Here is a 16445-nt window from a genome sequence, read left to right on the forward strand (position 1 = left end):
GGGAGTCTGCTTCTCCCTCTGACCCTCCCCCTTCTCATGCTCTCTCTCTCTTTCTCTCTCTCTCTCAAATAAATAAAATCTTAAAAAAATATATCTCTGCTCTCCTCCTGTTTGACCACTTACTAGCTGTGTGACCTTGGGGAAGTTACTTAACCTCTCTGACCTTGTTTCCTTATCTGAAAAAAGTATGGGATAAACGATGTCTTCCTTGTAGGACCAATGGACGTCCTAAGATATGAAACGTTATAAAGTGCTTGGCCAATGTCTGCAGTAATTACTATTGGCACTTCTTATATGGGAGAGTCCTCTGATTCTTGGGCTAAGAGAGTTTCGTGTTGCTCATGAACCAAATGATACCGAAAAAGAGAAGATAATTAACGTGCTTACAAATACAGAGGAATCCCCTGGACAAGAATCCAGTGGCAGGGTTATGAGGAAGAACCAGGGTAAAACACCCCATCTTTCCAGATTCCTTCACTCATTCCGAATTTTTCAGTTTTCATTTTTTTTTTATTCCTTTATCAAACAAGACTACCTACCCTGCGTTGATTCTCTGTAACAGAGGCAACAGGAATACAGGCTACAGGGATATGGAAATGACCCACGGTTCTTGGGTCAGTGGGGGAACATATAGGGCTCAGATGTGAATCAAGCCCACTGGTGCATTCATACAGGTGGTTGCTTGCACAGACTTCCTTGAGTTATTCTGGGGAGAGTAGAGAATGCAGCACGGCTCTCTCAGAATTGCAGGACTACCGCAGCATTCTCTGGGCAAGGAGATCCAGGAAGAGGGAAGAGCATGTGCAAAGTCACAGAAGCATAAAAAAATGTCCCATTCTGAGAATTACAAATTGTGCTCATCAGCTGACACACAAGATGTAGGCAGGTGGAGTGGGGGCCGTGTGTGTGTCTGTGTCTTGGAGGGGCGTGTGTTACTGCTGTCTAGGAGATGGGTAGGAAAGGAAAACATCCAGAAGAGACCAGGAGAACTTACAATCCATAGCCTGAAATATATAGAACATAAATGTGACTTAGATTGTCATTTACCCCCTCTCCCATTCACTCCTCCCTGCACTGCTATGGTACCCCTTCCTCCAGGAAGCCCCTCTTGACTCCTCAGGGCAGCTCCCCGCTCTGGGGTTCCACTGTCCCACTATTGCGTAGAACCTACCCCAGTATGAGGATGTCCCTCTCTGCTTGTCCACCCACCCTCCCCATGAGCTCCTTCATGGCAGAGAAGGCTGGGCCTCATTCCCTCAGCATCCCAGCTCAGGGCCTGGCACAGCACAAGTCCTTGGGAACAAGTGCTGGGTTAGCGCCAGCCCCCTGCCTGCCCGGGAGGTGGTCCTCACCTGCGGACAGGGTGATGGTGTTGAGCTTCACACGGTAAAGGTTGCTTCGGACCCGCCACTGCTGCACCATAGGGTAACCCATGGCCTCGTCATACCTGACGTCTCCTGCAGGGCAGAAAGAGAAGGTCACGGGAGGCCAGCATTTACAGAACACTCACCAAAACTGGGCTCTGCAGAATGGCCACTGCTTCTAAACAGGCAGGTGCTCAGCCTTCGCGTGCAGGCTCTCACTGGAACCAACACCTTTACCTGGACCTGCCTCCAGGCTTCTTCCCAGCCTCTGATCTCAGCCCCCATCCTGCTTTTTCTCTTCCCAACAGCTTGCTAAAGCAAGCCAAGTAGATTTAGGATTCCGCTTACCCCTGCAGGCAACTGGCCATGGGTCATTAGACGGCTCTGTGCCTCAGTTTCCCCTTCGGATACTATGGCTACCTATGCTGACGTTACTTCACAGGTGCATTGTGAGACTCGAATAAGGCCACAGAAGTGGAAGTCTTGCAGCATACAGAATGGGGGTCAGCAAACCACAGCCCGTCCTCCACGTACCGCCTCTCGATGACAGCAGACATGAGCGGCTGTGCGCAGAGCCCAGTACATTTAGGATCTGGTCCTTTGTGTTTGCTGACCCCTGTGTGGACCACTGTTTCCTAACACGGAAACATGGGATGCACATAGAGATCTCCTGAGATGCATGTGCTCATATAGAAAAGCTCACATTTCAAGTAAGACCGAGTTAAAGTGAAACAAGATCTTAAAAAATCTGTATAATTTCTAAGCACCTTATCTAGATTATTATGCATTCTAAAGCTCTATGAAGGTAGTGGCGTGGAGCGTTTTGCAAACTTTTTCAACTGAGGAATCCCGTTTTTCCAGAGGGTTCACTGGAATGCATGTTCCATGGAAAGTATTTTGGGAAACACAGGTATAGAAAAAGAATAAACAAAGACAAAACAACACAATGTTAGCAAGCAGTTAACTCTGGGTGGTGGGGGTATCAACGATTCTTCTTTACTGATTTATATTCATCAGCATTTTCTAAATTTTCTGCTCTAAGCATTGAAAACTCTCTTTGTTTACAATCAGGAAGAAATACATGAAAAGGAAATGCTAGACACATCAGCAGTTAATATTGTTGTTTTGTATCCTCTGCAAATGGCAGGCACATTTTCTGTCCTTTTCTCTTGTCCCCTGGTGAGGAGGCACTTAAAGAGATATTTGATACCAAGATGAAAATGAGAATCTCATTGTAACAAATGATTTCTTCCTGGACATTACTGCAGTATTAAAGTTGTCCATTACTGTCAACGTTTTTTTTTTATTTTTTTTTCCCTCCTCAGCCTTTTCAGGAATAACGTAATTTTTTTTTAGAAGCTTTCATTTTAAAGTAAAATATTCATGATCTCCAAATATATATCTACTGGAGCAAGGTTGTTTTGTTATAAATATGTCTTCTCTGTTTATCTGCTCTGCCTGTCTCATCCTTTCCCTAGAAAGGCTGGGAAGGGTGGGGGAGGAAGGACAGGCCATGTTTTGAGTCAGGGAGGAGAAGCCAGATTGCACAGGATGGCCAAATAAATGCTCGTGGCCCAGCAGCCTCTGCCCCAGCCTTTGTGCTAGTCCTGATGCACGGCAGGCTTGGTGTGGGTATTGGTAACTGGGACCCACCCTCAGAGAGGGCAGCAGAACAGTCTGATGGAGGCTATAGGTACCATTCATTCACTGGGGTATGATGTCCAAATGAAAAAAACCAGGCTACCCCTTTTGATTACCAAGACATGTATAAAGCCATCATCTCTGCCCCTCACCCCCCAGAACTGGTTGTCACTCCACCCTTCACTTCTCTCCATCCCTGGTCCTTCCTGGATTCCAGCCTGGACTATAAGCTCCTCCAGTGGAATGCAAGCTTCCTGAGGTTGAGGCCATGGTCTTTATTATTCTCACTCCTGCAGAGCCTGGAGCAGAGCCTGGTACATAGTAACAGGCTCCGAACAAATGCCAATTTGCTGGCTCACTTACCTGCATCCTCGTCCCCATTCTAGGCCCATCCCTAGCGCTTACTCATCCTTGACCCCCACCTTACCTGGCCCTATCCTAGATTTCCGCCCAAGATGAGGGATAAAATGAGGGAGGTATTTTTCCTGGTAATTATTATTATTTTTTTAATTCTAGAAATCCAACGGTGTCTTTATTAGGATGCCTCCGAAGATCCTTAAACCAAAACAAATAATCCTAAAAATTTGTACTACTAACACAGAACCACAATGCACTGAGCATTCTATACCCGCAGTCTCCAGTAGTCGCCTACTGTTGACAAAGAACTGAAACCCCTTATTTCAGAAGAAAAAATGGAAGCTCAGAGGAGAAAGAGCTCAAGGACACACAAAGATTGGAGACAAATCCAGGGTCCTTCCCATTGGAGCACAGCACCTCCCCATGGACCATGGTGCTATCTGCTTTAAGGGGTGAGCTCCCTGTGACTGGGTGTATCCAAGAAGAACCATTACTCAGTAGGGCTATTATGGACCTGATTTCTCCATTGCTAAGGAGGATTAGAGTAGACACCCTTTACAGTCCCCGTCAGCTCTGAAATTCCGTGATTTATGAAAATTAAGGAAGGCACAGCAGGTTTTGGCAGATTTTACAAAGCATTTTTATTTCTGTGATTTCATTTGATCTACATCTGGGCCCTTTTTGAAGGAGGACACTTCAAGAAGGAGATGGAGGGTCATGGATACGGCATCAGCTTTGGGGTCAAGACCCAGTGGGCTTATATCCTGACTCAATGACAGACTAGTCATGTGAACTTGGACTAACTGAATGATTTCTTTAATCTGTTTCAAGGGGGACAATAACCCTCACAGGGTTACATGGATTCAGACACACAGGGTGCGTGGCTCCTAGGAGACGTGGGTCCTTCTGCCCTGTCTGTGCCTCTTTGCAGGGAAGGCTCAAGGAGCTTCCAAGGGCTAGCAAGCAGCAGAAGGGCCTTCCCTGGGGGTCAGTTTCCCTCTCGGTGAGACCTCCATCATTCGCCAAGGGGGCCATTCTCCCTGGGCCATGGTTGAGATACCCAAGTACGGTATCACCAAAGCAGAGCCACGGCCCTCACATCTTAGGAAAATCCCTCCACATAGGACAGAAGAGGAACTGGGAGAAGATAAGGGGGAACAGAAGGGCATCCTGGGTGGGACAGAAGACAGGGAGCCCCAGGAGAGCCTGCGGAAGAGAGCTTCCCTGGGAGGGGGCGGGCAAGGAGAGAGGAGTAGGGGTGGGGAGCTGCAGAGCCAATGGAAAAGGCAGAAGACCTGGAGCTGTGGCACCTGGTTCTCCCGGCTGCAGGGTCTTGCGCCACTCCTGTCCCCTCTCTGAGTCTAGATTCCTCGTCTCTAAAATGGGGAAAACGATACCCACCCCCCAAGACGGCTCAGCGCCCATATTCTAAATCAAGCTGTGTAACAAACACTTTCAAGTAAGACAGGCTCCTGGTGGAAGGGTCCAGTGATTTTGCTTGAGAACGATGTAAAAATAAACCTAGTGAAATAAGCCAGACACAGAAAGACAAATACCGTGTGATTGTACTTTGATGTAGAATCAAGAGGTCGGACTCATAAGAGCAGAGAGAAGAAAGGCTGGGGACGTGGGGAGGTGCGGGTCCAAAGGTCCAGTGATGTGGGATGCAGAAGTTCTGTGGGGCTGAGCCACAGCACAGTGACTACAGTCAAAATCCCAGAAATCTGCTGAAAGTCAATCTGGCCCAGCTCCGATTGCGGAATCTCAGAGAAGCCCCCCAGCTCTGCACAGCCCATACCAGGAGGCCCACCCCTGGCCAATAGCAGGTCCCTTCGTCCTTCTGTCCCTCAGGAAGGAGGAGGCCTGGACAGGCCCGTCTGGGATGTGCAGAGGCACCTGGAGAGGCCAGGGGTGCCGTGAGAGAGGCTGGGGGACGTCCAGCAGGTGTGTCTTACCAGTGAGCAGCTGGAGGTCCGGGAGGGGCTCGGAGAGGACGCCCCGACACTGCTCCTCCACCGGCAGCGGGATCACCAGCAGCCCATCGGCCAGCTGAGGGAAGTCCTTGATGAAGTTGTTCTCCCTGTGGAGAGGAGCACAGAGACTGCCAAATGAGGGCGTGGAGGCCGCCGGGGGCTGCAGGGTAGGAGGGCAGTGAGCTGGCAGCAGCATGGAGAGGCTCAGGAGAGGGCGCGCATCCTTGCTGCCGTGCATCTGCTCCACGGGTCCCGCCTCAGAGAACAGAATGCTAACGATAGGCTCTAGAATCTGGCAGGCTAGGGCTCGGAGTCCTGGCCCGCCGTGTCCTGGCCGTGCAGTCCAGAGGAAACTCCCGCTCCTTAGAACCTTGATCTCCTTGCTATAAAGTGAGATCTCAGGGTAGTTGTAAACACTTAATGGGATAAAGCTTCCAATTGCTTAAGACACAGTCTGATGCTCTACAGACTGCGTATTTGGCTGCTAAGCATCCCCTTGCATAAGCAGTGACAACGGTGAGGGAACCAAGCAGAGCATGGAGTGTGTGCAGAGCAAGGGGCAGGAAGGCTTGAAAGAACAAGTGGGTGTTCAAGTGGAAAGGTCCTAAGGGATCTTTTGGCTCAGACTCCTCTTTTACAGATAGGGAAACTGACGCCTAGAGAAGAGGAATGGCCTGCTCCCAGAACCTCTCCCCCATCCCAGGCTAGTGCTCTTTCTCCTGCTCTCATCCTTCCTTATAATGCCATCCCAAGAAGCTCTGTTTCCAAGACAGTCCTTGGGGTGTCCTCACGGAACTGAACCCTGAACAGAGGCAGTCTTTAGGGCAGGCGGGGGAGTAATGAGGCATCATATGGAGGCAGGCTTCAATCTTTTACACAACAGACCCGCCTCCAAATAGAACAGCCTGCCAGGAGAGGTGGTGAGCGTCCCGTTCCTGAAAGAGTGCAAGGAGGGAAACGGACAGCTTCGTGGTATGCAGGTATTGGAGGCATTTCCGTGTTAACATCTGACTTTTGAGGTCCCTTCATATTCAGGGACCCTCAGATTTTGAGACAGTAATTACAGTCTGGAGAGGAAGAGGAGGGGGAGGAAGAAGAAGAAAGGGAGGAAGAGATTTGTCACTTCATCGTACCCCTTGGAACGGACAACCTTGAAATGAAAATCAGAAAGAGGAAAACAAAAACGGGGTGCCAAAACAATGCCTTTGGAGCCTGGATCTCGGGTCCAACAGAAGCAGCTGTGCAGACGTCATGGGGCCCGGAGCACTTCCTGGCTGTACTCCATGTCCCCAAGGTGCGCACCTCCCCCAGGTACCCGTGAAGTGTCCCATGGATTCATTCATTTAGTGAACAGTCAGCCCCCCACATCTTGACCTCTGAGCACCTTGGAGTCCGGGGGAAGAGCCATTATCCCCATCTTCACCATCACCATCATCTCTTACAAAGTTCCGGATCCTCACCATTTACTGGGTCTGGCTAAGCACTTTGCATACACTGTATCATTCAATCTTTACAGCAAGAGAGCTGTAGATTATATCCTTTTTGCAGATGATAAAACATGTGGTACAGGGTTAAGAGGAGGTGAATATTGGGATGTGTGCTGATTGCCCACTCGGTAACGTAGGCAGCTGGGCTGGGGAGTGCTGGGCAGGCGTGTGCATGACTGTGAGTTTCTGGGCCCACACGGGGGACACTGAGGCATGCTATCTCATGTGCCTGTGTGGGAGGACCACTGTCTGTCTGGCAAGCTGTACGTGCTTATGCCTATGTGTGTGTGCCTGTGATCACGGCTTCTTCTAGGTGTCTGTGCTTAGTATATGATCTGTTTGCAAGCCTGGGTGCGTGGAACAGCAATGTGAACAGAAAGAGAGAGCCTTCTGGAAAAGGGGAGTGCCCTTAAAGGACCATGTAACACTCGCCAGGGTTTGAGGGACTATGTTTCCTCCTATTTCCCTTCTGAGGTTGGCCTGTGAGGATACAGATCCTCCCACAAGGATATGGCCCAGGAGAGGGTGTCTCTCTGCTCTCATCAGCTAAATACATGTTCTGTGTGGAGCCCTGAGCTGGAGATAGGGATTCAGAGAGATTGGATTCTTCCCTGGTCCTCTAAATCTTCTCAGCGAGACAACAATGGAGCCACGCATAACAGCCAGTGGGACCTGGCTATCAGAAATACCGAGGGCTGGATGCTTCTGGGACCCTTCCCCATGAGACCCATGAATTGTTTCATGGGCAGGTGAGGTCAGGCATGAGAAGATGCCAGCGTCTGTGAAGACTGGGCCCCAGTTCTGCCCACAGCACACCCCAGCTGTACAGCCTGGAGTAGACCACTCAAACCTCAATTTTCTCATAGGTAAGATGAGGATCATAAAAGCTGTTCAGTCCGCCTTAATGAAATACCATTACCATGATGATAATAATAGCCATTTGTTGAGCACATACTGTGCACCGAGCACCAGGCACTGTACATTGGTCCCCTCCCAACCCTGTGAAGCTAATGCCATTAAGACCCTCAGGTTAGAGGTTGCCCAGCACAACACAGCTGGAGATCCCGGCTGGTCTGACTCCGAAGTTCCCGTTCCTCACCACTGCTCAGGTGTAGGGCACTGACTATGCCGAAAGAGCAGGAGCATGCATGAGGGCCCTGAGCCCAGACAGATCGCAGCTGAGAGAAGGAAGGAGCTTGCTGCCCATTTGCACCTGACCACACCAGGTGCTCGGTGTCCCTGGAGCTGGGTGCCCTCCCTCGGCCAACAGGGAAGCGGAGGCTCTGAGGGGAGCAGCGCCTTCCGGGACTGGCACAGAGTGCATTTGGGAAGAGGGATCTGAAAGCAAGCTTATGTTTTCCATTTTACCATCTGGGGGCTCCATTTCACACCTTCTCTGGCACTGCATTTAAAGAGAGAGCCCCCCTCTTCACCCCTCATCCCCCTGTCTTCTGGCTAAGCCAGGCTTCACTCCACGGGTAAATCTGACCCCACAGGACAATGGGAAACAGCACAATGGGCAACCTCAGGCTGGCTCATGATGCCCATCTTCTTAGGAGAAGGATTTTCCCCCTGAGCTTTCAGGGAGCAGGAAGGATCCTGAGGAAGCGCTTGAGAAGGAGGGGAAGGATGGAGGGGTGGGAGTTCGCAAGCCAGTGCCAAGGCTGGGAGGGAAGGAGGCAGTCACGAAGCAGGGGATGGCAAGGCAGGAAGAGCAAAGTCCGAGGATGGTCCTGAGCGCAGCAGCCTGGGGATGGTCACGAGTCCTGCACGGCCGCTGCCAGCAGAGGGCGCCCAGGGACTTCGCATCCGCCGGCTCTCTGGGGAGGTGACAACACGGAGGGGAACGGCCACCGCCCGGGAAGGGGAAGTTCCACTGGGCCCAGAACCTCAGGCAGAACCCAGACAGCAGCCTCAGAATCCACCAACCTGGGAAAGGGACGCGGAAGGCTGGCTAAATGCAGACGGCAGAAAGTGGATTCAGATTCTCAGAGCCTGTGTGTGCATGTGTGTAGAAAATACTATAAGGCGAAAAAGAAAAAAAAGAAAAAGAAAAAAAAAAAACTGTAAGGCAACTAATCCTAATAATAGGAGGACAGGAAGAATAATGAGTAATATTTATGTATCGATCATCTTGTTCGTCATCAGCTACATCCTAGACAGCATGTGTGCGTGCGCGTGTGTGCAATTTTAACTCCATGGGAACTCGAGCGGACAGCTACCGTTACGATTCCCATTTTATAAATAGAGAAAAGAGCACTCAGAGGGGTTAGGGAACTTGTCCAGCTGAGGTCCACAGTTAGGAAGTCAGTTAGGAGCCCACAGTTAGGGGTTCCGCACTTAGTGCCCTGCACTCAGTCAGCATACGTTCAAGGGACCAATCCCAAGTCCGTGCTCCTGATCACTGGCGTAACCCGAGATCAGGCCGTTCTGCTGTTCAAGGCCAGAGCGCGTGCACTCTTGTGCCCACGAGGGGTCCATGTGTGTACATAAGAGCATGCCATGTTTCAAACAGCGACAGGGCCCTGTTTCTATACACAAACATCTCCCCCAAACTATCCATGAAAAAGAGTTGTAGCTCGGTTGATAGTCTATGAAAAGATGCATCACATTTTTAAAATAGCAGATCCGGGACTCCAGGGACTCGGGAGAACTCTGGGAGTACGAGGTCTCACTCATTCCACGAACACTGCTTCTGGTCTCCCATTTGGCAGGGTTTGCTTTGCATCCCAGGGGCCCAGCAGGGGACAGGAAGGTATCCCATTCACCCATTCACGAGGACCAGGGTAGAAGGCAAGCAATGTAGCAAGGTTTGCGAGGCCTTCGAGATCTGACCACAGCCTACTCCTCCCGCCGCATGTTTTGAGCCCCGCCCCCTGGTGGTCCAGCTGCGCTGACTGCCCTTGCGGGACATACTTGCTTCGTACAAAGGGTGCACTGGGGATTTGCCCTCTCTCTCCGGAAAGCCCTCACCCCTGCCCCCTGTACCTGGCCATCACCTACTCATCATTCAGACCACATGTTACTTCCCTGCCTTTGAGAAATCTGCCCAGAGCCAGTTCTCCCGCTATGTTCTCCCACAGCATCTGGCTCTTTTCTTCCATGAAGAGCTTCCCAGCTCCTAATGGTAGCTGTGCTACTGGGGACCCTATATGATAGGCATGTGGCCCACTAACTTGTGAGCTCCACGGGGACCAAGACCATGCCTGTCTCCTTTATGCCTCCTCGCCAGGGCCTAGCACAGTGCCATCTGCATACAGAGTGAGTGCTCCAAGAACTCTTGGACCTAAGGGATATTGGGAATTGGGGTCTAAAATTTCAGCTCTTCCACATGGAGCTTCAAACTCTACTTTCTTTCTCTTTCCAAGTGTACAGGCAGCCCAGCTCCTACGGAGCTTGGCTAGGAGCCAGGGGCCCCAGCTGCCCTGAGGTGGCAGGGACCAGAAGGGGAAAGGTGATCTCTCGGAGCAGGGGTTGGTGAGACCTCGCACTCTGAAAGAGCATGGGGTCCGTGTGTGCATTTGCACAGGGGCGGAGAAGCGGGGTTGGGGGTGCCTGGGGCGAGGAGCGCCAGCAGGAAGCAAGAGGCCCAGTTAAAAAACCACCTCCTCTTCCATGTCATCATCTTGACTTCCCCTGTTGGAATAAAACCTTCCTGTCACTCTGTCCTCATGCATCTTGCCTGTGATTAGATCCCAGAACTGGCCTTGGGGTCCAGAGGAGGAAAAGGCAAAGGCTCAGAAGTCTTTCAGACATGGAAACAAATGCTGTCTGGCTTTGGAGAATTCAGTTCCATTTTAGGAACCTTAGTTCCTAAACCTTAGTGATCTCACCCGCAAAAGTAATGAGTTTGGGACTTGAAGGGGTTGGGAGGAAGATTCGCGCAAAGTTCTCTTGAGTGAGGGTCCCATTTCCCGAATCCCACACTAGATCCTGAATCTCTTCGTGAGCCTCAGAGAACTCAAGACAGTGCCTACTCTGTAGAAGCCCCCTAAGCATCATGCCTCCTCTCCCTCCAAGCCACCTGCACCAAACCTCCGAGTGACTCAAGCCTACAGAGCATTTCCACTGAGGATGTATCCTGTCTAGCTTTGCGCCCATCAGCCATGCTGACAAGAATGACAAGCAGGGAAGCTGGTCTCCTCCACATCCCCCCCTCCCAGGTCTTCCCTCCCTTCTGCCCCAATTTAAGAATATGTGTGAGTGTTTTGGATACATTAATACACAGCCACCAGCAAGCCTGAGCCGGATCACCCCTCAGTTCTGGAGAAATTAGCATTTAAATTGAGGTATTTCAGGGAAGTAAATCATCCCAGAGCCAGCCAGCGCTGTCTGCAGTCTTTCTTAGGGGAAGAAGGGCTGGGAGCTGTGGGCTGCAAGCTCTTGAGTTTGCAGGGAGTGGTCTATGGTTCCTGGCTCTCCTTAGGCCCAAAGCCTCCTCCAGCGGTGGCCATAAGCTCCCAAGACCAATGAGGACACCTCTCCCGGTTTAAACCGTGCCCCATCCCTCACCTACAACTAGACTGAGTCTTTCTGCCAAGTAAGAGCAGTGCCTTTGGCTGAGATGTGGTTTCCTCTGTGGTCAGTGAGCGGGGACACCAGGTCTCATATTGGCTCTGTCACTGTCTCACTGTGGGAAGCTGGGGAAGCCACTCCCCACCTCTGGGACTGGGGGGGGGGGTGAGCAGCTGGTACAAAATATTTGGGTTTCTCTGAGCCCCAGTTTGAGAGTGTTGGGCTCGATCCTATAGCCACTCCTTTGGTGCTGGAGCCTGGTGTTTAAAATGAGGCTGATGTCTGTCCACGGCTACCTTCATGCCCTGCTCTTCTCCAAGAGCAGTCAGAAACTTGGTTCTCCTGGGAGCTGCTTTTTCATTATGGGTTTTTGTTTACATCCCCTGCTCAAGTGCTAGACTTAGTCATTCCTGCATTCAGCCATTCAGCCATTCATTCATTCAATCATTCAATCATTCAAATATCCAATAAATCTTTACTGTTATGTACCAGGCCGTGGGAATACAATGACAAAATAGATATTCTCTGCCCTTAAGCTCCCCACGCCTAGTAGGAGATACATGTGTACAAATGCTTCTACACACGTGTGTAAATGTGTGCAAAGGTGAATAATGGTTTTGAAAAGGTTAAAATGAAACATTTTTCATTCCCCATAAATCATATTTGTCTCGAATACCCGACCTACTAAATCAAAAGCATTCATCCCTTAGGTAGAAGGGCAAATACCATCTAGAGAAGAAAGGGGGTTACTGCCCAGCTTTGCATCTCAAAGCTGACTTTGTAGTGTCTTGAGCTAGACAAGAGTTTGGAAAGCCAGCCTGTGCCGGAAGCGAAGGTCCCCTTCTGTATTAAAGCCAGGCCTGGCTGACTCAGATCATAGTGTCTTCTTTTAATGTAAGGTGGCTCAGGGTATGACCTCAGGGGAGTTCCCACCAGACAGGAAAAGGAAGGAGAAAACCCTTCTTTCTGATACCAGTGCTGGGAGGGACTGCTGAGGAGAGAAGGCTAGGGGGCCAGGGGCTCAGATTCAAGGGTAGACAACCTCTTTCTGGACTATTAGAAGTCAGCATCCCCTCCCCACTCACCCTAGCCTTGAGGGCAGCATCTACAAATGCTTAAGATACTGACAAGGGTTTGGGAAATGGCCCAGGGCAGGTAAGCGGGAACACGGGGGGCTGTCACCCCAGATCAGGGATTAGTCTGAGGAGGTGGGGAGCCCCTTCATCCAATAAGCCAATGGAAACTCCCATGAGAGGGAAGCAGGAGGTGAGCTAGAGGCTGGCAGAAGTCAGCCTCCCATTCCTGCTCCCACAAGGTAGCGAGAAGAAAGTGGACATGACATCCTAGTACACCCTCCATGCCCCAAGGAGGCAGGGCTGGGGAAGGCTCCCTGAGATTAGAACAAGGGGAATTCAGAGGGTGGGGACCTTGTGAATTTGGACTTTGGCAGTGGATTCTTCTCTAAAGACAACCCAAGACCATCCACATCCTAATGGGTTGCCAGTGCAAAGGGGCTCGGAGCCAAGCTCAAGTAAGAAATCATAGAGGGACTCCCGCAAGGACCCAGAGGGCTAAGTTTATACCAACGTTTTCTGCTATCTGCAGCCCCTGTGCCCTGAGGTGGAGTGGAGGTGAGGGAGCCTGCTGTGTGAGGAAACCCAAGGTGAGTCCATAAGGAGCTCAACTTCCAATAGACTACACAGCTTCCCTCAAGAGGATGCTCTGTATCCTTAATTGGCAATTTGAAATACTTTTTTGCTATCCACAGAATGGAAAGTTGAGGAAAAGATTGTATCAGTGGTAGAAAAATCAGAAGACTACAGTGTTCTTGCATAACTGAGTTGTAGTGGTGGAAAAAAAAAGTCTGAATCTTTAACTGTTGAAAGAGGTGGTTAGAGGTTACAGTGATGAAGTTTAAGACTCAAAAAAGTTTAAGTTTCATAGGGGAGGTACAGAGACCAAGGGAGTAAAGAGGAGGGGTACCTAGTACAGATGGGGTAGGGGAGGAAGGCTGCCTGGAGGTGGTGAGCCTTGACTGTTTGGGAGGGGTTATCCAGGGAAAGAGCAAGAAAAGAAGGTGGGAGTGGGGTCCAGGCAGAAAGAACAGCATGTGCAAAAGTCCAAAGTGCTGTGTGTGTGTGTGTGTGTGTGTGTGTGTGTCTGTGGGAGACGGGAGATGAAGCGAGAGAGAGAGAGAGAGATGGGACACTCAAATGCCACATTCTCGAAATTGAAAGAGGCTTAGATTCAGGATGTAAAAGCATTGAGTAAAAAAGCCAAGATGGGCTGGAGAGGGGAAGATAGAGCTCAGATCTTGCAAGTCTTCAAAGCGATGCTATGGAACACAGGCTTTCTTCTGAGGGCAAGGACACCCCCCCAAGGCAGGGGTTTCGGCGGGACAGCAATACTATCTGACCAGAGATTTTGAGCCTGGACGCAGCCTGAAGGGCAAGCCAAAAAAGGAACAAGGCTGGAGGGAGGGTGACGAGTTACAGGGTTTTTGCAGCCACCCAGACCAGCATGGTGGAGGAGCGGTGTGACGGAATTATCGAGAAGAGACACAGATTTGAGAGAGACCCAGCAAGGAGGCCCTGCATGTACCCTACTCCCCATCACCCACCGTGTGCAGTGGGAGTGGAGGCTGACATAAGTGATGCCAGCAGAACTGACTCCGGGGCCCACCTCCCCTTACAGTGAAACCCCCAGAGCTCTCCAGACACCCCCCGTGTTCACCTGCCATGGCCGGAGAGCAGACTGCTGTGTCTTGGCCCATCAGGATGCTCTTGCCTTCTTCCTGAGCCTGCCAGTGGCAGCCCAGCTCAGCTCAGCTGCTACATGTGAGACTCACAGGAAGACTGCCAGATCTCCCTAAAATCCCCAGCATTTCGAGCAAGCTCGACCATCTTCAGGGGGAGGCTCCCAGGGCTGCCATCCCCTGCTGGGCAGGAGGAAGTTCATGACCCTACCCTCCATGCTGTTTCTCGGATCATGGGTGCAAAGTTGCTTCCCTGGCTCTGCAGAGGCCCAGGAGCAGCAGGCCATTGTTATCTCAGCTGAGTCTCCCAACAATGAAGAGCGAGGAGACAAAGGCAGGAGGCAGAGAAGTGACTTAGGTAAAGGCTCCCGGGTTTGCAAGACCAGAACAGGCTACACATCCATATTCTTGATTTCCAGCCCAGAGCTGCTTCCACCTGGTAAGTCCTTGCTGGTCGGTAAGAATGGCTACGTTAACCTGCCTGACCCCTTCTGTCTGACCTGTGGGCTCCTGCAAAGCCAGGGCTGCATTTGGTTCTTTTTTGTAACCTCCTCTGAGCCCTCTGGAGAGCCCCAGAGAGAGACTTCATGGTGTCATCTTCTCTGGAAGGTATCTCCGAGCCCCTTCTTTGGAAGTGAGGTCCTACTTCTACAGTATCTGATTTGGTCCTGACCGCAGCTTCCAGAAGGTGTGGTTCTTCTCTCCCGGTCTGTTTCCCATTCCAAGCTCTGTAGTTCTCGGCTGTAGGGATCTATTGGGCCGATTACCCTCTGAGCCTTCCTCATCTACACACCTTGCTTCCTGGGGCTGCACAACAGCCCGCTAACTATGTGGTCTGCATTCAGCCTTATCCCTCCAAGTCACTCATCATCCTGTGGCCAGAATGTTTTTCTAAATGGACGGTCCTGACTCCCATGTATCATTGGCTCTGAGTATTAGTGTTCTGTTGCCGCTATAACAAATCACCACCAATTTCATGGCTTACACCAACTTACACCAACTTAACAGTCGTTATGTTTCTGAAGCTCAGATGTCTGACATGGGTTTCAGGGTTGCAGTCAGGAGTCAGCAGGGATGCATGCTTCCTGGAGGCTCCAGAGGAGAAACCACTCCCTTGCCTTTTCAGCTTTGGAGACAGCTCACATTCCTGGGCTCCAGGCCCCTAGGCTCTGCCACCATCAGAGTGCGCCAAAGCAAGTCAAGTCCTTCTGCGATCACATCCCTCTCCCGCATCCTCTCTTATCTTATTTCCCCTTTCCACTTTAAGGACCCTTAGGAATACATTAGGTCCACCTGAAGAATCTAGGTGATAATCTCTTTATCTCAAGATCAGCAGCTTCATTTCTACCTACACCCGTAACCACCTTTGCCATGGAATTCACAGGTTCCAGGGATTAAAACATGCACATCTGGGGGGCATTATTCTGTCCACCACACTCCAACCCCCCTCTCCAGGAGAGCTGTGCTGATGCCTCTCCCTTCATTTGGGGGTTTGATGCCCCTTCTCTGGGTTTCTACTACACCTATCCCTCCCCTATTTTGGCATCTTCACACTGGACTGTTGGTCCCTGTCACTCACTGGTTCCCTTGTGGATCAAGGGCACTTGAAGGCAAGGACCATGTCTGTCTTATTTGCTGCTGTACATCCAGCCATGACATGGTGGCTGAAACATACACAAGGGGTTCTGTAAGCACCTATTCAGTGAATGAATGAATGAATGAATGAGTCCTATCTGAATGGCTATCAAGGGGAGATACCCCATCCAGCTGTGGTACTGCAACCTCCTTTCTGTGGGGCCTGAGTCAGAGTCTTATTCAGGTCTCCCTCCCTATTTTTTTTCTTCCTCATTATTTTTTCTTCCCTCGTTATCTAGTATCAAAATAATAAGCATCACTTTTAAGCTAACGTCTACTGATTCTTTACGATGTCCTAGGCATCAATCTAAGGGTTTTACACACATCTGCTTTCACACAGCCACCCTGGGAGCTAAGTACTCTTGTTCTAAGGGCTTTGTTTGTTTGTTTGTTTTAAATAAGGGACCAGAAGAATAAAGAGATTAATAAGTGCACAAAACTACTCAGCTGGACTTTGAGCAATTAAACTCCATGTTCTTAAAGACGAGGCAAGAAGATGCTAGTAATGTTTAATTTTGCCCCTCAACGCAATGCTGGAAAGTGAAAGTTGACTCACTGAAAATACCAGCGCTCGCTGAATGTACCAGATGGATGCCCGCGTTAATAACGTAACTGCTCTTTATTGAACGCCTGCCATGTGTTAAGGGCTCTGCAGGATGCCTTTCTCGCTTTTTTTGGCTATAGACTGAATGTCTGTGTCCTACCCCCCAAATCCACA

The 16445-nt window shown here is 50.4% G+C and overlaps 1 protein-coding gene across 3 annotated transcripts in view; it reads right to left on the reverse strand.

The window, feature by feature from the left end:
• ASTN2 (astrotactin 2) overlaps positions 1–16445 on the reverse strand; it is an 855422-nt gene that overhangs the window by 236528 nt on the left and 602449 nt on the right. For all 3 annotated transcript variants that reach the window (XM_082697137.1, XM_082697136.1, XM_082697135.1), the window contains 2 exons: positions 5318–5442; positions 1353–1457 (listed from right to left, as the gene is read on the reverse strand). In XM_082697137.1, the coding sequence (XP_082553263.1) occupies positions 1353–1457; positions 5318–5442 (230 nt within the window). The remainder of the gene's footprint in view (positions 1–1352; positions 1458–5317; positions 5443–16445) is intronic.

The sequence above is a fragment of the Mustela nivalis genome, assembly GCF_964662115.1.
Source record: "Mustela nivalis genome assembly, chromosome: 13".
Lineage (NCBI taxonomy): Eukaryota > Metazoa > Chordata > Mammalia > Carnivora > Mustelidae > Mustela > Mustela nivalis.